General features: G+C 49.1%; 1 protein-coding gene across 2 annotated transcripts in view; it reads left to right on the forward strand.

Annotated features, from left to right (window-relative positions):
* The window catches only part of LOC310829771 (inactive phospholipase C-like protein 2), a 36,632-nt gene extending 13,510 nt beyond the window's left edge, over nt 1-23,122 (forward strand). Inside the window, exons 2-6 of one of the 2 annotated variants that reach the window (XR_014557361.1) lie at nt 9,227-11,718; nt 15,499-15,708; nt 17,339-17,414; nt 17,862-17,971; nt 20,769-23,122. Coding sequence is in view for 1 of the 2 variants with exons in the window: in XM_083708629.1 (XP_083564755.1) it covers nt 9,227-11,710; nt 15,499-15,708; nt 17,339-17,414; nt 17,862-17,971; nt 20,769-20,954 (3,066 nt within the window). In the remaining variant the exon portion in view is untranslated. The remainder of the gene's footprint in view (nt 1-9,226; nt 11,719-15,498; nt 15,709-17,338; nt 17,415-17,861; nt 17,972-20,768) is intronic. The other variant, XM_083708629.1, reaches the window with a different exon arrangement.
* The last annotated feature ends 247 nt before the right edge of the window (nt 23,123-23,369 follow it).

Below are 23,369 nucleotides of genomic sequence, written 5' to 3' on the forward strand. Positions count from 1 at the left end.
GACTTCCAGGGTGCCAGGAGATCCTGGGCACTGCTTTGGTGACCCATGAAATAGGGAATATATAGGGAACCCAATTGCCTAGCTGCAAAGGGGCATAGTGCTGACCTTGCCAGCACCACATTCTGGAATCAGCCATCCAATAGGAGCAGAATCAATGAGGTCACTCCAATCCCCAGCCCAGACAGCCTAACCAGTAGGATACCATGTAGTACAGAAAGGCTCTAAGATACAGGAGAATCAATATGATCACTGTCCTCCTCCTCTCAGCAAAGGTCATCCCCCAGGGCAACCGAGGCAGTTTCCATTCCAAAACCAGGCCTGAAGCCCAGTTGAAATGGATCTAGAAAGTCAGTTTCATCCAAGAGTACCTGGAGCTGGCCGGTGACAATCTTGCTCAAGTACCGTGCCCAGAAAGGGGATGTTGGCAACTGGTCTGCAGTTTTTATTTTCTGGGTCTAGGCTAGGTTTATTCATAGCTCCTGGCCCTTCTCCAGGCAATCTGGATCGAAGCGTGCAAAATAAGAGATTATGGAAATAGTTCTGATTTGCAAAATTACGCAGGTTGCAGAACCTAGCTTTTCTTGCTGCAGAATTCGGATTTCCTAGGCAGAGATTTTTCTTTTCTTTTTTTAGTGTAGAGCTCTAAATATAACTTAATGCATGCCTAGCCAAAACCAAACATCACTTCTTACTGCAAATCTATGAGGCACTGTTTGCTTGTTTATTGCAGAACCCAGGCTGTTGTGACAGCTTAGGCTAAGGAAGAAGGGAAGCATTGAGCTGGGGTATTAGTTGTAGCGGGAAGGAGGCAGAGGACTGAGAACCATGCATGGGACAGAAAAAAGCTCTTTTCTCCACCAATGGGGCTGTTTCCCTCCCTGTTTCCTCCTCTGGTTTCTAAAACCTCAGCGTCCTCAGCCTCTGTGTTTTCATAACCTTGCTTAAGATGAAGAACATTGAGCCACATGGTAACCTTGGACTCTGCGATGTTCGGACACTCTGTTATAAACTCTCAGCTACTCCCCACGGCTACTCCTCTCTGAATGTTACAGAACCTTTGGGGAGACACACAATTTCTGGGAAGTTCTCCCATGCAAAAACCCCATTGGAACAAACAAGCAGCTCTCGTTCATTTTGGTTGGGCTCAGATAGGACAGCCTCGCCACAATACAGCTTGTCATTTATGTACAAAAGCTTCCTTTTTTTAATTTACAGGGTTTCATTCATTAGATTTTGAATATTTCGTGTACAAAAAGAAAAGAGATAAACCACAAGAGACAAACACATACATGTGCAAATGCAGTAAACAACGATTAAGGAAATAATTATTTTTGCAGCAAACAATTGTGGATAGAGAAGCACAAAGTGGGATTTGACTATTGGTCCAAACTTGTCTGCTGCCTATTGCTTAAGCAAACAAGACTGTGCAGGGGCCCCAGATCTCCGAAAATATTCTATTCTTTTCCCACTTGGGGAAGGTAACTTTCTCACAAGTGGCTGGGTTGGGTCATGCCTTCCGTCCATTGTTTGCTTGGGGGAAGAGTATCTTCCCTTCCTTGTTGAAGTGCTAAGTGTTTAGCCACCGTGAGTGCCAGCAATAGGCAGTCAGCATTCCAAAGGGTTGGTACCCTATTCAACAAGTTGTTGACATCTTTGAAACTTGGGTGGGGGGTCCAAAACCACCTTTATGTGGTTGGTTGCCTCTGAACAATACTTTCCTGTGCTTGACATCCTTTTCTGGAAGAGGAATTGTCGGGTCCAGTACACTGGCATCGGGTCCAGTACACTCTAAAGCAGCGGTTCTCAACCTTTGGGTCCCCAGATGTTGTTGGACTACAACTCCCATCATCCCTGAGCTCTGGCCTTGCTACCTAGGGGTGATGGGAGTTGTAGTTCAACAACATCTGGGGACCCACAGGTTGAGAAAGGCTGCTCTAAAGGCAGTTTGGACTGAGATATTATTTATTATAATCATGAACATAAGAAGAGCCAACCAATTGATTATTATGATTATAATTTAATATGTATCCTAATAAATAATAACTCCTTTTCCTACTAAATGTACCCTAAGTGGATACTGCGTAACCACGAGTCTCCTGTTTTAATGGCTGCGTCATTTTAATTGGATTATTCTCTTGTGCATTTTAATTACGGATATTCTTATTTTAACGTCTGTGTAATTGGCTTTTTATATTTTGTAAACCACTTATTGGCACTAAGCAGCATATAAACAAATTAGAGTATTTCCCGGAAGATCTTGCTCCTTCTCTCATTAAGACGGAGCTGCCTGACGTGCATTTCCCCCCCTTCTTTCTTTTTTCAAAATCCATTGCTTTTGTAACCAGCTCCAGGCCCTCTCTGTTTCGCCTAAAGAAGGATGCTGCACAAGCTGTGAGGTCTTGTATTTTCATACACAGGTGAAACATAAGGAAGGCCACAAAGGTCCGGCCGAACCCAAAGAGTACTCACTAGTGGTTTCTCATCCTTTTGGGAAAATGGGACAAGTCGGGGGCCGCAGGGTTCTTTCCTGGGCCCATTATTGTTCAGTGTCTTTATAAACAACGTGGATGAAGGGATTGAGGGCAAGCTCATCAGATTTGTTGATGACCTCAAACTGGGAGGGGTAGCCAGTGCTGCTAAAGTCAGAATAGAACTGGGTCTCCACTAACAAAACCCCACAGAAATCTACTACAGTCGTACCTTGGATCTCAAACAGCTTAGTTGCTGAACATTTTGGCTCCCGAATGATCGAAAACCGGAAGTGAGTGTTCCAGTTTGCGAACTGTTTTTGGAAGCCGAATGTCCGACGGGGCTTCCGATTGGCTGCAGGAGCTTTCTGCAGCCAATCAGAAGCTGTGCTTTGGTTTCTGAACGTTTTTGAAGTTGAACGGACTTCCAGAACAGATTCTGTTTGACCTTCAAGGTACGACTGTACAGTGACCCTGACAGGTGGCACTGGCAAGCAATCCACCTTCTACTTTAAAAACCTCTTAGTGAAGGGGAGGTCAGCTCCCTTCTAAGGCAATCTCTTCCACTATAGGAAAGCTCAAGTCACCAGGATGTTCTTCCTAATGCTTAGTCTGGATACCTTTTCTTTTAATTTGCGCCCACAGGTCGGGTCCTACCCTCTAGAGCAGGCATGGCCAAACTTGGCCCTCCAGCTGTTTTCAGACTACAATTCCCATCATCCCTGACCACTGGTTCTGTTAGCTATGGAAGATGGGAGTTGTAGTCCCAAAACAGCTGGAGGGGCCAAGTTTGGCCATGCCTGCTCTAGAGCAACAGGACACAAATGGGCTCATTGCCATCCATCCATCTGTCCTCCGTAAACTTGTTGTTGAATGATTGACAGAACATGCCTAATTGCTTTAGATTTAGCATGAGGCAGATTCATATAAGACCATGTCATAGGAAGAAGCTGTCTTCATCCTGCTATTCAGACCACATATGCAACATAAAGCACTAGGATTGCATTTTGAACTGCCATGGTTTTCCCCACAGAATCCTATGACTGTTGCAGACATTGCCTCAGGTGCCTTTCCCAGACATACCAGGAGACAGCAGGCATTGAACCCGAGGCCTTCTGCATTCAAAGCATGTGCTTTGCCATTGAGTTATGCACTCTGCCTTATCCTTAGCTTGCAATGAAGGGGTTGCCTGAGATCTTGGATGCCGTTAATAAAATTAGGTTGAGAGACTGGCAGGGGAGACTCAGGTGTGTGAGATCTGGCTGTCAATACTCAACTGGACTTCACATGCTCCAGGAATGAACCGCTGGCACTGAGAACAGGTTCTGGTTTCTAAAATCTATTGGACTTGGTTTTTTGTTTTCAGGCCAGGAACTTTGACCCACGTTTGCCCCCAAACTCCACATCTCACCTTTTCTCTCCCACGCCCTCCTGCAGCTGCCAAAACCCAATAATGACTTTGAATAAACATCTCCCGCTCCATCCCAATCTTCTGATCTGTGTCAATTTAGGAACCATCAATTTCCCCTCCTTCCTGTGGTAACCGTAGAGACGGTACATTATGTAACTTTGATGTCTGACTCATCTCCACCCCCTCGCTGTCGATTTTTGTCTCTGCCCAGATCAGGGTGGTAACCATCCTCCCCTACGTTCTTCGGATCTGGGACCCGCCTGCATCTCCGCGTGGCCCAGGAAAGTGAAAAAAGAGGCGTCAGCCTCCATAGAGTTCCCATGGCAGGGCATGGAATAATAATAATGATAATGATGATGATAATAATAATAATATATTATTTATACCCCGCCCATCTGGCTGAGTCTCTCCAGCCATTCTGGGCAGCTTCCAATCGAGTGTTAAAAACAATACAGCATTAAATATTAAAAACTTCCCTAAACAGGACTGCCTTCAGATGTCTTTTAAAGATAGGATAGCTACTTATTTCCTTCACATCTGAAGGGAGGGCGTTCCACAGGGCGGGCACCACTACCGAGAAGGCCCTCTGCCTGGTTCCCTGTAACCTCACTTCTCGCAAAGAGGGAACCGCCAGAAGGCCCTCGGCGCTGGATCTCAGTGTCCGGGCTGAACGATGGGGGTGGAGATGCTCCTTCAGGTATACAGGACCTGGAATTGTCTCTGGGGCAGCCAGGTCCCAAGAACCCCATTCCTTCCTGCTCAGGTGCTTTTCTGTGGCTCTTGCCAAGGGAATGGCATGCAAGGAAAAGGTCCCTACGTGCCGAGTGGGTGATGGGTGGACATAAAGGCCTCAAGTTCCAAGGTCAGACCTTATAACCTGGAACTGCTTCTCTGCACCAAAGCACCACCCAGTGATATGTTTCCTATTAGGACTGTCAAGATTGCCTCTGATCCCATGCAGAGTTACTTTCCCTTAGTGCTGAGCTGACAGCTCTGCCCACAGTGCATTTATGACTGTGCTTCTCCTCCACGTTTATTTTGCCTCCAGGTTGGTAACTGTGGTGGTTCTGATACTTCTCAGGTCACCTTTCCTGTCCTGGCTCTCGGCCTACACACAGCCTTTCAGGCATGTCTTCACAACCGTAAGGGCCGGTGAAAGGAGTGAGAGGATGTCAGCTATGGTTCTGGTTTGGAAGAAACCCAATTGTATCCGTCCAAGGCAAGGACACAACTACAGTGGTACCTTGGGTTACAAACACCTCAGGTTACAGACTCCGCTAACCCGGACGTAGTACCTCGGGTTAAGAATTTTACCTCAGGATGAGAACAGAAATCGCGCACTGCTGGCACGGCGGCAGCGGAAGGCCCCATTAGCTAAAGTGGTACCTCAGGTTAAGAACGGTTTCAGGTTAAGAACGGACCTCCAGAACGAATTAAGTTCGTAATCAGAGGTACCACTGTACAGATTCCTTGGGCGTTTCTGGTACTTGGATTAAGCTTCATGAGTTTGACCGTGTGCTTTCAGAAGACATAGGTGGCATCAATTCATTGCATTTAAACCCTGCCTTTCCTCATAACAGAGCTCAAGGGTCGTACACATGGTTCTCACCCATTTGTCCCCACGACAGCCCTGAAATGTAGGTTAGGCAGAGAGGGAGGAGTGATTCAAAGTCACCCAGAGAGCTGATGGGCATTTGAGCCCAGTCTAAAAGTCCTAATTGTTGCATTGTATTATTAGGCTGTCGTTTTTCCAGCTGCCCATTCTAGGCGTTGGGGGGAAGGGGGCACTAGCTTAGGGTGTGTGAGGGAGGCTTGGGGTTGGATACTCAAGTAGCATCCCTAGGCAAGAGGAGGAGATGGCTACATCCAGCAGCGATTTTATGCCAGCAATGCCAGCAGAGCAGAGCTGGCAGAATTTAACCCCTGGGGTGCAAGTTAGTTGACTTTCCAGCACAGATGCCCTTTCTGTTTCCAGATCCACAGGCAAGCTTCACCCACCCACCAGCCCAGGACCTAGAAAGGGCACATTTCCCTGGCCCAGCAGAGAGGCGGCCTCCAAAAGCTAGCTGCGGTCATAGTGGCTTGGCAAAATGAGGGAAGGTGGCAATCTTCAAAAATAACATGGGAATCCCTTCTGGGACCCTTGAAATGTTGACACTCCCCCACAAGGGGAGTTCTGCTGTTTGTGAATTTCCCTAACCTGCTTCCTGCAGTCTCCTGGCAGTGAGCTTATCATTTTTCATTGTGCCCAGGAGATGGAGTGCCAATGTTGGCAGGACTTCCTGGTCAGCAGCCAGATTTGTCCTTCAGGCTGCTGTTAGTAGCCAAAGGCTGTTTGTGTGTGGCACTTTGCATTGTTGAGTTTTATTATTGCATTTGGCCTTTGCACCAGTCCTACAAGGCATGCATCACTTAACTGTTCCCATTTTGCAGAAGGGGAAAACTGAGGCTTAGAGAGAAAGTTGCTTGAGGCCTGCAAAACAATAAATGTGGTGGAGGAACCCTGGGAACTATAGTTTGTAAAGGGTGCTGGGAACTGTAGCTCTTTGAAGGGTACCCTGCAGTTTCAGGGACCCTTCCTGGGAAGCTGCGTGCTTTGAATGTATGGTGTGCATGCAGTCTTCATAAGGCGCTTGGTTTGTCATTCTAACACCGGTATTTGGCTTAGCGTTCCCAGCTACAAATCTTTGCACATAGCAGATTTGTGCACACATGATAGTACATGGGTGATAAATTATGTTCAGCTTGCATTTCAAGACAATCCCACTTAAATTAGAACTCTTCAAAACAAGATGCAAACACAACCATCATTTGAAATACACAAGTCTTGGAACTGCACAGTGCAGTTCTCCAGGCAAGTAATGTGTACCCCCCCCCCTCTCTCTCTCTCTCTCTCTCTCACACACACACACACACACACAAAAAAAACACATTCTGGAGTAAAGTGTGCATAAAAGTGCATATATATGTTGGTGCAAAAAACATACGGAAATGCATTATATTAGGAGAAAGTTTTCTTCAAAAATGTGTATATTAGATTACACTGCTCCTTATCTCCATTTTATCCTCACAACAACCCTGTGAGGTAGGTTAGGCTGAGACAGTGGCTGGCCCAAGGTCACCCAGTGAGCTTCATGGCTGAGTGGTGATTTGAACCCTGGCCTCCCAGGTCCTAGCCCAACACTCTAACCATTACACCACGATGGGTTTCCTTGTTTGCAGTGCAAGCCCAGGAAGAACCTGAAATGATTTTTGCCTTGAAATTGTACCAGGACTTAGCTAAGGAAAAGTTTCCGGAGTCCTAACCATGGTATATTTGGTTAGGACCCCAGAAACTAGGGGACCCCAGAAATTGCTAAGCGTAAGCTATTCCTATTTCTGTTGTTTCTTTTTGGTGTTCATTGTGAGGGGCTGGAAGCTTCACCGGGGCTCAGTTCACAATCCTGGAACACTTAAAGTCAACTGAGTAGCTCTGAGCTTGCACAGAGAGAAATGACTTTTAAAAATTTAAAATACCTTCCTGGTTTATTTATTTTTTAGTTCTGTGCAGCTTACAGAATAACAATACTGTCCCAATAAAACCCAATTGTACATTTACCAAGCAATGAAACACTACCAAGTCTGGGACTAACACTAACACATGGATGGCACTGTGGTCTAAACCACCAAGCCTCTTGAGCTTGTTGATCGGAAGGTCGGCGGTTTGAATCCCCACGATGGAGTGAGCTCCTGTTGCTCTGTCACAGCTCCTGCCAACCTAGCAGTTTGAAAGCACATCAGTGCAAGTAGATAAATAGGTACCGTTGTGGGGGGAAGGTAAATGGCATTTCCGTGTGCTCTGGTTTCTGTCACGGTGTTCCATTGCGCCAGAAGCGGTTTAGTCATGCTGGCCACGTGACCCGGAAGGCTGTCTGTGGACAAACGCTGGGAATTGCTCACCAAGAAGTGTGTTTGGGGTTGCAGCTTTTAGCCCTGTTGAGAAATTAACTTTTGTGGGGGATGTTGCTGACATCCCTGTAGCCATTTTGTAGACCCAAAGGAGCCAACTGGGGCGCAGAGGGCAATGTGTTAGCCAAGTAATTGGTTAAGGCCTTCAGAACATGGTTTAAGCAAGCATCTTCATGGGAAATAGATTTAAACATTTTTGCACTGTACCTCCAGTTAATTGCATTTGTGAATTCCCAGCATGTTTGCCTGCCTCGTCCCTCTTCCATCCTCTGCCAATCTTCCCTCTTTCTTATCCCACCCCACATCAGGAAGCATTGTGGGTGGGGTGGGGGGGTGAGGGAACAGGGGAAGGAAAGAATCAACAGAATGGTCGGATGTAACTATTTTTAGCATTGGGGGTTTGGCTCTGAGTTCCTGGAGCCAGTTTGGTCTTATCTGGCCCCTGCACCGGGGCTGGAGGATGGGGAGCGAAGAGCTACTTCTTCAGAGTTCAGGTCAAGCCTGATCATTTTAGGAGAATGGTTTGTCCCTGACCTTCCAGATGCAACTGGTTGGTCTTTGGTTCCTTGAAGCTGAATGAAATAGTTAAACAACAACAACAACACCCACCTATGTGTCAAGGGTCCTGCCGTCCCCTGTTGTGTAGATGCAGCCCAAAGTTTTTTTCATTCAGCCCTTGTTTCTTCAGGGTCCCCCATCTTACAACTTCACAGTTTTCCTTCAGGTCCTCCACCCATCCTTTCTCAGGACACAAACCTGGGCAATGTGTATGGAGGTCCTGGGCTGCCTAGACGACAAGACACCCCCCCCCCACACACACACTCTCGGTCTCACTGGTCCAAAGGAAAGCAGAGCAATACATTTAGCACCAGCAGGAGGCGAAGAAGGCACCATCCAACCATTGCTTAGGGACTCAGCTTTGGATTTGTGTAGGATTTACTCCTGAGCCTTTTCTTCTCCCCCAAGGCAGTGGAGTTTTAGGATCAGGGTTTTCCTCCTCCTCCTAGATAGATAGATGGGCTGCCTTCCCAGGTTCACGAGCCCCATCTGCCCCTAAATGCAATGAATACAAATAAAACAAAACAACAAGTGGCCTTGCCGTGGGCAAACAGGATTCAGGCCTGGGCTGCCACAGCCATTTTAGCTGAGGCTCATGGGAGTGCAGCAACAGCTGGAGGGCACCTGGTTAGGAAAGGTTGTTCTGGGCTGTGGACTTCATGGTCTTCTTCACATCCTTCCATATATGGTAAGCCAACCCTGCTATGTTTCCGGGTGAGTGGGGCGCCCTCCATTCTGCGAAGTGGGGGCCCTGTATTTCTGCCCTAACTCAAAAATCCTGGCCTGAATCCTGCTGCACCCCTGACCCCTCTTGTCTTATTCCTCCTTTCCCTTCTCCTAGGACGGGTCCCGCCAGCGCCCCCCGCAACACAAGAAGAAGACGGTCTCCTTCAGCACCATGCCCAGCAACCGCAAGCTCAGCAGCACCGCCGCCTGCATCTCCTTCATGCTGGAGGGCTGCGAGATGAAGAAAGTACGCTCCAACTCCCGCATGTACAGCCGGTTCTTCGTGCTGGACCCGGACCTGCGCTTCATGCACTGGGAACCTTCTAAGAAAGACTCCGAGAAGGCCAAGATTGAAATCAAGTCGGTCAAGGAGGTGAGAGTTGGAAAGAAGACGCCGGTGCTGCGCTCCAACGGCCTCTCGGACCAGTTCCCGGATGAATGCGCCTTCTCGATCATCTACGGGGAAAACTATGAGTCCCTGGACCTGGTGGCCAGCTCTGTCGACGTGGTGAATGCCTGGGTGATGGGGCTGCGGTACTTGGCCTCCTATGGGAAGCACACCCTGGAGGGGGCTCCCGAGACCAACCACCCGAACCCCCGCACTTCCTGGATCGCCTCTGTCTTTTACATTGCGGATCTGGAGAAGGAAGGCCGGATCCCGGTTTCCCGTGCCGTGCAGCTCATCCGGGCCCTCAACCCTGGCATGAAGACGTCCACCATAGAGCTGAAGTTCAAGGAGCTCCAGAAAGCGGCCAGTGAGCGACTCGGGGAGGAGGTGGGCTGCGAGGTCTTTGTGGAGGCCTACTGCGAGCTGTGCACCAGGCCAGAGGTCTTCTTCCTCTTGGTCCAGTTCTCCAGCAACAAGGAGTACATGGGCCTGAAGGACCTCATGAGCTTCTTGGAGGCCGAGCAGGGCATGGAGGGTGTCACAGAGGAGATGTGCCTGGAGATCGTCCGGAAGTACGAGCCCTCCAAGGAAGGCCGGGAAAGGGGCTACTTGGCCATTGACGGCTTCACTCGCTACCTCCTCTCTGCCGACTGCGACATCTTCGACCCCCAGCACCGCAAGGTGTGCCAGGACATGACCCAGCCGTTGTCCCACTACTTCATTAGCTCCGCGCATGGAGCGTGCCTGGCTGAGGACAGCTGCTTCTGGGGTGGCTCCACTTCGGACATTGGGGGCTATGTGGCGGCGCTCAAGGCTGGCTGCCGCAGCCTGGAGCTCGTGGTCTGCGACGGCTCGTCTGGGGAGCCAGTAGTCGGTGCTGGCACCCGCTTGGCCTTCTCTAGAGTGGTGGGTGCAGTTGCCGAGCACGCCTTCGAGGCCTCGGACTTCCCGCTCATCCTGTGCCTCTCGGTGCGTTGCTGCATCGCCCAGCAGCACCTGGTGGCTGAGCACCTGAGGAAGACATTTGGGGACAAGCTGTACCTGGTGCCTCCGAACCCCAGCGAGTCCTACCTTCCCTCCCCAGAAAAGCTCAAGAACTGCATCCTCATCAAGAGCCGGAAGCTGCTCCCCAGCTGCCAGGCCAGCGAGGGGGACGTGTCAGATGATGAGGAGACCCTGGAGCTCAGCCTGCCTCTCAGTGAGGAGGATCGAGAGCGGCCGCGTTGCCGGCGGGCCTTGTGCCGCGAGCTCTCGGACCTGGTGAGCCTGTGCCAGGCGGTGTCCTTCCAGGGCTTCGAGGCCTCTCGGCGGAACCAGTGCTATTGGGAAACCTGCTCCTTCAGCGAGGTGGAGGCCGGGCGCTACGCCAATGAAGAACCGGAGGATTTTGTGGAGTACAACAAGCGCTTCCTCTCCCGGGTCTACCCTAGCCCCATGCGCATTGACGCCAGCAACATGAACCCCCAGGACTTCTGGAAGTGCGGCTGCCAGATGGTGGCCATGAACTACCAGACGCCAGGCCTCATGATGGACTTGAACGCTGGCTGGTTCCGCCAGAACGGGGGCTGCGGCTATGTCCTCCGGCCAGCCATCATGCGCGAGGAAGTGTCCTACTTCAGCGCAAACACCCGGGACACCTTGCCGGGCATCTCGGCCCAGCTCCTGCACCTCAAGGTGATCAGTGGCCAGAATCTGCCCAAACCCAAGGGCTCCGGGGCCAAGGGCGACGTGGTGGAGCCGTACGTTTGTGCCGAGATGCATGGCATCCCCGCTGACTGTGCCGAGAAACGCACCAAGACGGTGCTGCAGAGTGGAGACAACCCTGTCTTTGAGGAGACCCTGGAGTTCCAGGTGAACCTCCCAGAGCTGGCGATTCTGAGGTTCATGGTGCTCGATGACGACTACATCGGGGATGAGTTCATCGCGCAGTACACAATCCCTTTCGAGTGCCTCCAGGTGGGGTACCGCCATGTGCCCCTCCAGTCCCTGGCTGGTGAGCCCCTCGCCAACACCACCTTGTTTGTCCATGTTGCCATCACCAACCGGCGAGGCGGAGGCAAAGCGCACCGGAGGGGGCTCTCGGGACGCAAGGGCCGGCGCATGCGGGAGTACACCTCCACCAAGGCCACGGGCATTAAGGCTATCGACGAGGTGTTCCGCACTGCCACTCAGCCACTGCGGGAGGCCACAGACCTGCGGGAGAACATGCAGGTACCCAGGTAGTGGGAGATGGGGGATGGGGCCTTCTGAGCTTGGCTTGCCGGTCTTGGAGATGGGGAGGAGGAGGGTGTCTGAATTGTCTGAATGCCTATCTGCTTTAAAAATATGGAGTACAGTCGTACCTCAGCTCCTGAATGCCTTGGGAGTCAAACATTCCGGCTCCCGAATGACTGGAAACCGGAAGTAAGTGTCCTGGTTTTCGAACATTCTTTTGGATGCCGAACATCTGATGGGGCTTCTGCGGCTTTTGACTTGCTGCAGGAGCTTCCTGCAGCAAATCAGAAGCTGTGCTTTGAAAGTTGAACGTTTCAGAAGTCAAACGGACTTCCAGAACAGATTCTGTTCGACTTCCAAGGTACGACTGTATTCTTAGAAACAGGAGTTTGGAGCCTGTTTAATGCTCATGGCTTTGTAGGAATGGGTTTAGGCACAAGGAGGGAATACAGTGGACGCTCGGGTTGCAAATGTGATCCATGCGGGATGCACGTTTGTAACCCGCAGTGTTCGCAACCTGCATCTGCACACGCGCGGGTTGCAATTCGGCACTTCTGCGCATGCACGACCACCGAAACCTGGAAGTAATCTGTTCCGGTACTTCCGGGTTTTGGCGGTCTGTAACCCGAAAAAACGCAACCTGAAGCGTCTGTAACCTGAGGTATGACTGTATGTTAATTTGTTATTATCCTTGCTCTTGTGAGTGAGATCAGGAGAGTACCATCCTTTGCAGCTTTAAATTTGGAAGCTAAGACAAAGCTGATTTAACCTTCTAGAAACAATCCAGGATGCTTTAAGGCAGACTGGATTTTCCCTCATATTACCTCTTTTCTCCACCTTAAAAATAAGAATTGCACACACATTGTTTTGTGAAGAAGTATAAGTAGTATTTACTTACATAATCTAGGTCTTGACGCAGCAGTTACTGTAGCAAAATGAAGGCAGGTTTATAACTACTATCTAAGTTACAAAAATACAAAATCTAAGTTCAAAATGGTGCCTGAGCTGCAGAGTTCAGACACATGTGTGGAGTTGGCTTGAAAGCATGAAGAAGAAAAAGAGAGGTGCCCTGGCAGGAGGGAATTATGTCCTGTTACAGCTTCCTGCCCAGGCAGGCAAAAGAAGTGATCTCACAGAGTTCTCGCTAGCAAATTTTACAGGTAGCTCTGTGAGCCTCAGCTTCTTCATGCACTTATCTGGCAAAACATGAATTGTTGGTTTGATTGCAGTAATGTCCCACAGGCCTCCACTTCCACACCAGCAGGAGATCGCCATTTTGTAGGGGGTGCCAGGAATTATTGGAAGAGTCCTGTAAACCCTAGTGTCAGGGCTGGTTCAAATGCAGTCAGCACTCAAGACGCAGAGACAATCAGAAAAGCTAATCAGTTGTATCCTTTGCCTGATACCTTGGAGAGCTGCTTCCAGTCAGTGCAGACAATGCTAAGCTAGAGCGACCAGTGGTCTAATTCGGCATAAGGCCGAATTATGTGTCCCTATGATATAACAAATCTCGCTTCCACCTGCCTTCGCTTTGTAGCCGTCACAGCCATGAACAGCTGGAGAGCCCTCTGGTCTCTCTAATCCCCCCATTGCCTTCTCTGCCAAGGGCGGAGCTGCCACTCTCACCCTCCCCATTTGCAACAGAAACAGCTGGCTTGATTCAACAAAGCAGCACCTCCCCATCCCGGCTGTGTTTTCCTCTGGGCTGCTCCAGCCACGCACAAACAAGCAGCAGTAGTTTTCTCCTTCCCGGAGCATTGGAGAAGGCAAGGGAGAATGGGATGTGAGCGCTTGGAGATGCAGAATGGCCATGTGTCTTGCTTTACAGAGGGCAGTCCTCTATTTCAGGGCTGGCTATCTATCATCTATCTATCTATCTATCATCTATCTATCTATAATCTCTGTCATCTATCTATCTATCTATCTATCTAATCTATAGTATCTAACTATCTATGGTATCTATTTATCATCTATCTACCTACGGTATCTATCTATCTATCATCTATCTCTCTCTCTCTCTCTCTCTCTCTCTCTCTATCTATCTATCTATCTATCTATCATCTACGGTATCTATGTATCATCTATCTATCTAGTATCTATCTATATCTATCTATCTATCTATCTATCTATCTATCTATCTATCTATCTATCATCTACAGTATTTCTCTATCTATCTATCTTTCTATCTATCTATCATCTAGCTCAGGGCCACACTCACCTTTAGCCAATCCTCTGGGGGCCACACTCTTACACACACACACACACACACACACACACACACACACTGCATACAAACACTCACATGTCACACAGGTTGTGCAGATCAGCTGGTGGAAGTGAGGTTCCTTTCCCCTTCTCTGCTCTTCCAAGGGTTGCTCTGGGGAGAAGGTTGTTTGCAACTTCATCAGGACCCTGAACTCCCCTCACCCCATGCTCTGTCTACCTCCCCCCCCCCCCATATTGTTTCCTCTTCCAAGATCAGTGGAGTCTTGGAAATGGATTAGAATTTACCTGGAGACCTGGATCAGGCCTGCAAATTGAGGGTTTCCTCTCTTGCTCCGTCTGAAGGGCTGGCAGAGGACACTCCTCTCTGGTCCTTCTTCTGGATGATAAAAGAACTCTAAGAAGGGAGAACCAGTAGAGGTGAGGACGCTTGGTATTGTCCATCAACAGTTGGCAACACCTGGGCAGCAGGCAGAGCGGACACACAGCACATCACCTGGGCACAGTCTCCTCCAGTACAGTGACATGTATCATATTTCTGTTTTGCATCTACACAATATAAATTAGCATGTGCAAATTTGATGCAAACCTGCAATCCTCTTCTTTGAGGGTGGGGATGTGTTGGAGAGGCTGTCCAGCTATCTCTGACTCAGCATTCCTCCTAAAGAGGAGAATGTGTGAATGCAGTCCTCTGCGGTTAAAATAATGAGCTGTAAGCCAGGAATCTGCCTCTTCCCGCCCCTCACCTAACCACCATTCACAAGCAATCTCCACCCAGAGTTCCCTTATTCAAGACTGGTATGAGGGGCAATTAAGACAACTTAGCCGGAGTGCTTTGAGCAGTTCGGAAATCTCCGCAAAGTGAAATGCTAAGTATAATTCTGATTGCTGCTACCCACCTGTCCACAGCTTCGGCCATATCTTTTTAGAATCATAGAACTGTAGAGTGGGAAGGGATCCCAAGGACCATCTAGTCCAGCCCTCGGCAACACAGGAACCCTGCTCACCGCCATCCCTGGGTGGGCTTGAACCAGCAGCCTTCTGGTTAACAGCCAGACACACTGCCCCACTGTGCCGCCTGAGATCTTATGCCCATTTTAAAGGCTGCGAGAAATGCGACCGAGGGAAAGCAACAAGCCCAAAGCCATAGGATGAAACTCAGTGCTGCTAGGTACATCTTTAAGTCCCAGCTACAGGATTGCCCCCTGCGCCTGCTGGCCTAGAAAGGGATTGGCAGCCCCCCCCCCATTCCCATCATGAATAGCACCCCATGCTGTGCTTACGGTGAGCCTCTGCCCTTCCTGAAAGCTAGGAGCTGGGGAGAAAAGTGAGGGGCAGGCCCCACAGTTGCTCTGAGTGCCTCCGAAGCTTTATGCTACCACATCCACCCCCAGAAAAGAGTCAAGGACCACCAAAAGTTTTGCTCCCTCTGGGTCGTGGTTTTTTTTGGGGGGGGACCTGTAGTCCAAAGGGGAGCAGCCAGAAATGTATGGGGCAGGGGGGCCCGTGGCCTCCTGGCATGTTGACATTCCCCATTCCTCACCCTCTTTTCCTTCCCCTAGAATGCTCTGGTCTCCTTCAAGGAATTGTGTGGCCTGACGCCGGCAGCCAACATTAAGCAGTGCATCTTAAAGCTGGCCACTTGGCTGCAGCCCAGCGAGAAGGAGAGCCCCCCAGCCGTCACCCTCAACCTGGGAGAGGAATACCCCTCCATGGAGGCCCAGGGGCCGGTCCCAGAGCTCCTGCGGAAAGTGCTTGCTGCCTACGACACTGTGAGTGTAAACTGGTGGGTGGGTGGGTTGAGGCAGGGGGGGAGTGATGGGACCCTGGGCCTTTGCCAGGGTATCAGCTGCTGTTTCCTTTCCATAACAGGGTTGGTCCTTCTTTTCTGATCTCCTGGTTTTGTTTCGAGGCCCAGCAAAAATATCAATTTGGGGTGGGGTGGGGCACACATTTGTGGTGCAAATCTTAACCAAGGGCTCCTGCCCCCGTCAACCCCTGTTCTCTCAGTGCAGCACACATTCACCTTGAGGCTCAGATGGAGGAGAGATTCAATAATGCGCAGCAATTTAGGCAGCAGCCAAGACTAGGCCCCGTTATGGGGCCTGCACCATCGAGATACAGGGATAGAGCGGCCATCTCTGCACCTGCACCCGGGTCGTGCCAGTTAACGGGCCTCTTTTCCATGTATGAAGCTTACGTGGAATTTTAGGTTCTCCCGTGCTGTTTACCCTCCCAAGTGCATGATCAAAATGGGAAGAGTCACTTTTCTAATGGGGTATGAGCATCTCTTCCCACCCTAGTCCATGTAGGTTTTGTTACATTACAATCCTGCCTGGAGCAAGAGCTGCTTTAGCATTGTGTGAAAACTCCCTTCCTATTCTGTCCTCAAGGGGATTTTAGTACAGTCGTACCTTGGATCTTGAATGCCTTGGCGCCTGAATGATTGAAACCCAGAAGTGAGTGTTCCAGTTTTGGAATGTTCTTTTGGAAGCCGAACATCCGACAAGGCTTCTGCGGCTTCCAATTGGCTGCAGGAGCTTCCTACAGCCAATCAGAAGCCGTGCTTTGGTTTCCAAACATTTTGGAAGTCGAATGGACTTTGGGAACAGATTCCATTTAACTTCCAAGGTACGACTGTACCAGACCTGGCGCCAGCACATGGCATCAGCAGCCAGCTGCTGGGGCCTCGGAGCAGCGCTGGCCCTACTATTAGGCATGCCAAGCCTCTTGTCTTGAGTGGCAGATTGGCTGTGCTACTCAAGCTAATGCCATATGCACCGTTCAGGTGCTCTGTGGCCAAGCTGGTACTGTGCTTCACTGCTTGAGCCCCTGCCTCCAGCAGCTTCCTGGATAGCTGATTACTGGTGGATTCATAGAATCATAGAGTCAACCCCCTGCAATGCAGGGATGTTTTGCCCGATGTGGGACTCGAACCCATGACCCTGAGATTAAGAGTCTTATGCTGTACCAACTGAGCTATCTTCCAGGCTCTTTTGTTTGAAGTGCAGCAACCCATAGATCTTTTCTTGGGCAATGCTCATGATAGGCATAGGACCCCTGATGTGGATTGGTCCTATAGCAAAGGGTTAAAGACACTCCCCACACTAGACTCCAGATCTGGATCAGTGCTTAAGGGCAGAGGCATGTGACTAACATAACGTGCTCTTTGGCCGTAGAAGCTAGAACTGCAAAGACTTCGTCACAGTGAGAAAGAGTAGCACATAGAGAAGCCCTGGAATCTGTGCAATTGGCTACCAATATCTCTCCACAGGTGCTGAGACATTGCAAGGGGGCAGTGGGGCCAAGGGCCTCCTGTAAGGTGCGGTGCTTTGCTGGCTTGCTCAGCCCCTACCCCATTAATCACACCTTCTCTCTCTCTTTTACTTTCCTCGCCATCAGATGATCCAAACAGGCCGCACACTAATTGAGTCAGCCGATGCCGTTCACGCCAAGATTATTCAGGTGCAACAAGCAGGTAGGCAGCGGAGGATCTGCTATGAAACTAATAAAGCTTCAAGCTTCAGGGGCCCTAATCTCAGAAGGGCCACAAAAGCAAGCTTAGTCCACATGGCTTTTTTCTAAATGGGTCTATATGTGATTTGAGTCACACAACTCAAATCAATTGAATTATTGTGGTATATATTTCAATAATCCCAAAGTTTTGAGAGTCAGCCACACTGTTTTCTGTGCACATAGATGGGCAATGATTTTGGAGTGCTCTGAATGGGGTTTCTCGAACCGCTTTGAAAAACCCGCAAAAGCTGATGACCAGGTGCCATAGTGGGGTGAACGCACAGTCACCTTTGACCCTTGGGGTGGGAGTGTGCTCTTCCAGCCTTCAGGAGCGCAGTCCTACCTTGTCCAGAAGGCAGCAGGCCTGTGACAGGTTGTCTCCTTTGCCTCCCTCTCCACATTTCTCCAGGGATGGGGTTTCACAAGGAGCTGCACCGTTTGGAGGCCAAGGAAGGCCTGAAAGGGCGGAAGTTGCAGAAAGCTCTGGAGAGTTTTGCCTGGAACATCACTGTCCTGAAGGTAATTAGGAGCAGCACTTGCTGTGAGGTAGGATTTTCTGGGACAGGGTCTCAGGACCAGGACTTCAGCCACGGGACGTGAGAAAAGAGAAGTTTGAGCATGCAGAAATCCCCAGTCTGCCAAAAAGCTCGCTGGGGGACCTTGGGGCAGCCATTACCTCTCAGCCTAACCTATTATTGTTGTTGTTGTTGTTAATTATTATTATTATTACCCTGCCCATCTCTGGGTTGCCCCAGCCACTCTGGGCAACTTCCAACATAATATAAGAACACAAAAACATCAAGCATAAAAAACTACCCCAATATAGGGCTGCCTTCAGTTGTCTTCAGAAAGTGGTATCATTGTTTATCTCTTTGACATTTGATAGGAAGGCGTTCCACAGGGCAGGTGCGATTACCCAGAATGCCCTCTACTTGGTTCCCTGTAACTTCTCTTGCAGTGAGGGAACTGCCAAAAGGCCCTCGGAGCTGGACCTCAGTGTCTGAGCTAAACTATGGGGGTGGAGATGCTTCTTCAGGTATACAGGGCTGAGGCTCTTTAGGGCATTAAAGGTCAGCACCAACACTTTGAATTGTGCTTGGAAACGTACTGGGAGCCTGTGGATTAGATGTAGTTTCTGAGTCACTTTCTGCGTAGAGTGCAGTGGTCCAAGCGGGAGATAAACCAGAGCATGGACCTACTGACCAGGCGGGGTTCTAAGGATAAAATGGGAAAGGCAGAACCATGTACAGTATCCCACTCTAAGCTTTTTGAAGGAAAGGTGGGCCATAACAAATAAGGAAACAAAATACTATTGTCCTGCGAACGTTTTCTTCCTGGGAGATTTTTGCTGGGCTCGCAGGAAATGGAATGATCTCTTCCCATGCATTTCAAGCTGCAGCTCTAGTTTTTTTTGGGGGGGGGGAGGGTGTCAAAAGCATTTGTGCATTGAATGCCGGGTTTTGTTTGGGCCACAGACTTTGTAAAGAATCTAAAGTGTCCGTGGTCCGGTGGTGAGCAGGCACTGCCACCTGGTGGGCGCTGCATGTTCCATGTCCTTGCATCTTGATTGGCTGTTGCTGTTTTGAAAAACACAAGGGCTGCTTAGAGCTGTGCTTTGCTTCAGTTGCTTTGGTTAAAAGGGGATGCTGATGGCTTCTCTCCAGGCGGCTTCCTTGCTGCTGATTTCCCCCAGTGCATGACATTGTTGCTTAAAATCCAATGGTTCAGTGGTAGAGCAATCTGCTCTGCACACCGACAATGTTGTTGTTGTTGTTGTTGTTGTTATTATTATTATTATCATCATTGTCATTATTAGTTTTTCCAGAGCTTTAATACATCTTTGATTACCACCATACTTTCTAATACATGTGAACTTCCCCTCTATCCCTCCATGGTTTCCTTATTTCCCCATATCTTGCTGCATATCATACCTAACACCCCTCTTCAGCTTAACTTAATATCTAGATGGTTCTTCACTGCCATTCACAGTTCAAATCCCACTTGCAAATTTACTGTTATATTTCTTCAAATATTCTGTGAAAGGGCTCCACTCCTCCCTTAACACTGACTTCTCCTGGTCTCTTAATTTTTGTTACGAGACCGACAGTCGTAGAATCATAGAATCGTAGAGTCAGAAGGGACCCTGAAGATCATCTGCAAGGCAGGAATATGCAACTGTCCCATGCAGGGACCGAACCTGCAACCTTGGCATTATCAACACCACACTTGTAACCAACTGAGCTCTCCAGGTCCCACAATCAATCCCTGGCATCTCCAGGTGGAACAGGGATTATCCCCCTGTCTGAAACCCTGGAGAGGCACAGCCAGTCAGTGTAGACAGTACTAACCTAGGTTGACCGATGTTCTGACTTGGCATAAGGAAGTTTCGTATGCCACTAGGTTGGTCTTATGCTCTGATTTCTGCTAATGTTATGACTGTGTGTGTGTTTTGCAACTATAATGGGCAGCTTTTTGTTTAGGTTTATTTGCACTTTTCTCATTAAAGCAGTGTAAGAAAAGCAAAAGCAGTGAACTAAGTCTCTGTTGTGATGGCTGAAGTCTTTGTTGTGTCAGAATGGGAGGAAAGATTTGCCCCTTTACCAAAATGTGTCAACAAAGGAAAGTACTTTAAAAAAAAACACCAGGTTGATATAAACTTTGATAATATTTATTTATTTATTATACCTCGCCCATCTGGCTGGGTTTCCCAGCCACTCTGGGTGGCTTCCAACAAAATATTAAAATACAATAGTCTATTAAACATTAAAAGCTTCTCTAAACAGAGCTGCCTTCAGATATCTTCTAAAAGTCTGGTAGTTGTTTTTCTCTTCGACATCTGCTGGGAGGGCGTTCTACAGGGTGGGTGCCACTACTGAGAAGGCCCTCTGCCTGGTTCCCTGTAACTTGACTTCTCACAGCGAGGAAACTGCCAGAAGGCCCTCGGAAGTGGACCTCAGTGTCCGGGCAGAACAATGGGGGTGGAGGCGCTCCTTCAGGTATACTGGACTGAGGCCGATACAACTTCAGTTTGCATCAGTATGATTTGTTCTCTTCATGTTTATTATTTTATAACAACTCCGTCTGCATACGATGGGCACCTTTTGTGTTTATTTCAGTGACGTTGCCCACCGATAATACATTGTAGGCAAGTTGGCTTCCACCCTCCTCAAAAGGAGAATTATTAAGCAGCTGAATTTGTCAGGTTACCTTCCACACCGTAGTTTGCTGTTGGACCTCTGGGTGTGTGTTTTTCGTTTTCTTTCCTTGACTCTGTGACCACCTTTCATCACCTCTTCAACTCTTCCTTCGCCCACAGGGCCAGGCCGACCTACTGAAACACTCTAAGGCAGAGGCGCTTGACACACTCTGGCAGATCCACAACGCCGCACAGTCCTGTGGCATTGGCCGGAATGGCGCCGCCTCCCCTGACGTCTTCCGTGGCCGAGCTCTCCTCGATCCCATCCCAGAAACCGAAGGAGGCAGCGACACCGGATCTTGCTGACTCGGAACCTAGGGAGGGCAACGGACTTATGGACACACACAGAGACTCGGGATGAAGCGTGGCAGATTTCTATTTTTATTTTTAAAAAATCGACATGAAGCACAGTTTTGTCTCCAGCGTGGGGAAGTAGCTTGAGGTTCTCGCTAGTCAACTTCCAAGTCACTATGCGCATAACAACCGGGGTTCTCTTTTCGTAAACAGGGTGACCAACCCCAGACAGCAGATTTCTGATGGCAGTGACAAACAGATTTGACCGTAACCTGTGGGAAAACCTCCCCTGCACCAGCCTCTTTGGTCATTCCACATTGAAGACGTGCAGCTTCCCCCAAAGAATTCTGGGAACTCTAGTTTGTTAAGGGTGCAATTGCAGCTCTGGTAGGGGCAAACTACAGTCCCCAAGACTTTGAAGGAAGCCACATGCTCTACATGTATGGTGTTGATGTATCACTGAAATAAACAGGAGCCTCCATGTTCCTTCGGGTGCTCCCATTCATTTTACTGAGGCTCCCGTGAAAAACCAGCATCAGCAAAGGCCTCTTCATTCATTGGACCAATAACCAAGCCTGGCCCAGAAGCTTTTCTATAGGGGCTCAGATAGGTGTCAGCTGAGCTGCTATGGCCTATCAGTGTGAAGAGGTGGTTGTTTGGCTGGCCTTCTGCAGTCAAGTCATTTTACTGCTGGAGGCAGAGCAGCGAATGTCAGCTGCTGCCCGAGCTGAGTTGAGCAGTAGCCAAAGCTAGTCAAGTACTGCTGTTTTCTTTGGCACCTGAGCCAGAAATTCCCACACGAGTCTCCCCCCCTCCCTGTCAGTAAAAATACAACCATCATAAATCAAACAATCTGCTGTCCTTTTCCTGACACCTGAAATCAGCTCAGGTGGCTGCTCAATGGTAGGGCCGGCCCTGCTGGAATTTCATCCTTTTGGACGGAGGCGGGTAGCACCTCAGAGGCTGAATCCCCTGCCTGACATTTCTTGAGGTCTTGGGTCAAGGTTTGCTAGAAGCACAAGGCCCTAAGAGCTGTGCCTCTGATCCTATGTAGCGCCCCCTGTTGGTGAGCTGGCATGTTATTTGACATGTTATTTGACATTGACATGTTATTTGGGCTGGGACTAAAATAAAAACAGCTTCTTTCTCTCCACCCTTGGAACTAAAGTCACTAGCAAGAGGAAGGCCAAACTCAGATTTTGGGTACAGGACCCCCGGGAATTGAGTGGTTCACAGCTGCAGAGCAAGGCTTTAGCTGTGGGGCGCTGGAAGAGACTCCCTCAGGAGGTGTGGTGGGCTCCCTGCTGGTAGTATTTAAGCTGAGGGCCAACTGTCAGGGATGCTGTGACACTGAGATTCCAGGATTGCTGAGGTGGTCTGAATGACCTCCAGGTTGCCTCCTTCCAATTTGAAATATTATACAGTTCTGTTGTCTGCTGGACACAGATCTTCCTCAGGGCAAGGTGGCAGTGAGGAGGGAGAGGGCTAGAAGACATCTCGGTAGGTCTTGTTCTCCCCCACCATGCTTTGAGGCTCCTAGTTAGAGCTGAAATGACAGGGAGGGCTACATCTTGAACTTTCCTCTCTAGAATCTGGTTGTAAAACTTCAAATGGTTGCATCAAGTTAAGTCACACTCAGAGTGGATCCACTGAAACCAACAGAATTAATTGAAGCATGCCAGTTGATTTCTGTGGGTCTACTTTGAGTATGATATAGCTGGATGCAACCCAAATTTTATCCTCTCCTGACTGGATCCCTCCCCCATTGTTCCCAGGTTATGGAATATTGTTGGATTCAGGGTTGTGGGGTTTGTTTGTTGGCCAAAAAGAAAGCAAGGCTATAAGACTGTAAATCTAACAAGAAGATCATACCATCTTGAAAAAATAACACGCAGACCTTAAAGCTTGAGTTTTCAAAGTGTCCCTTAAATTCACATTTGAAAACGTTGAAATTTGAAATATTTTGCCAGTCTCACAGATATTTGTGCAATGGTGTCTTCTGGTTCCTTACATTGATCTCTCTCTCACTTTTCCTTGCTTTTGGGGTGTTGCTGAGTGAGGGGGGGCATAGACTGATGATTCCCCAGCTGGGCCCTGTTCCCCTCATGCCAGACCTGGAAGGCTTCCTCTAGGATTGTGAGGGATGGATTCTCTTGACAATAAAACCTGAGCTTCTCTTCTGTTCTTTCTGTCTCTTTTAATCATGCCCTCACAGCACTTGGAGAAAAGCAATGGGGGCAAGGAAAATGGTGAGAGGAAAGGGCTCAGCATTCCCTCCTCACCCACCACTTCCCTCTCTTTAAAATGTCTGCCCCATACATAAACACTTATCTCCTGGTAACCCAAGTGTCTACCAAGCAGAACCTGTGTCCTCTAGCACATGGGTCAGGCATGCTGCCATTGTGCCTGGATATACCCCCTGTTCCC

The sequence above is a fragment of the Podarcis gaigeae genome, assembly GCF_964106915.1.
Source record: "Podarcis gaigeae genome assembly, chromosome: 13".
Taxonomy (NCBI): domain Eukaryota; kingdom Metazoa; phylum Chordata; class Lepidosauria; order Squamata; family Lacertidae; genus Podarcis; species Podarcis gaigeae.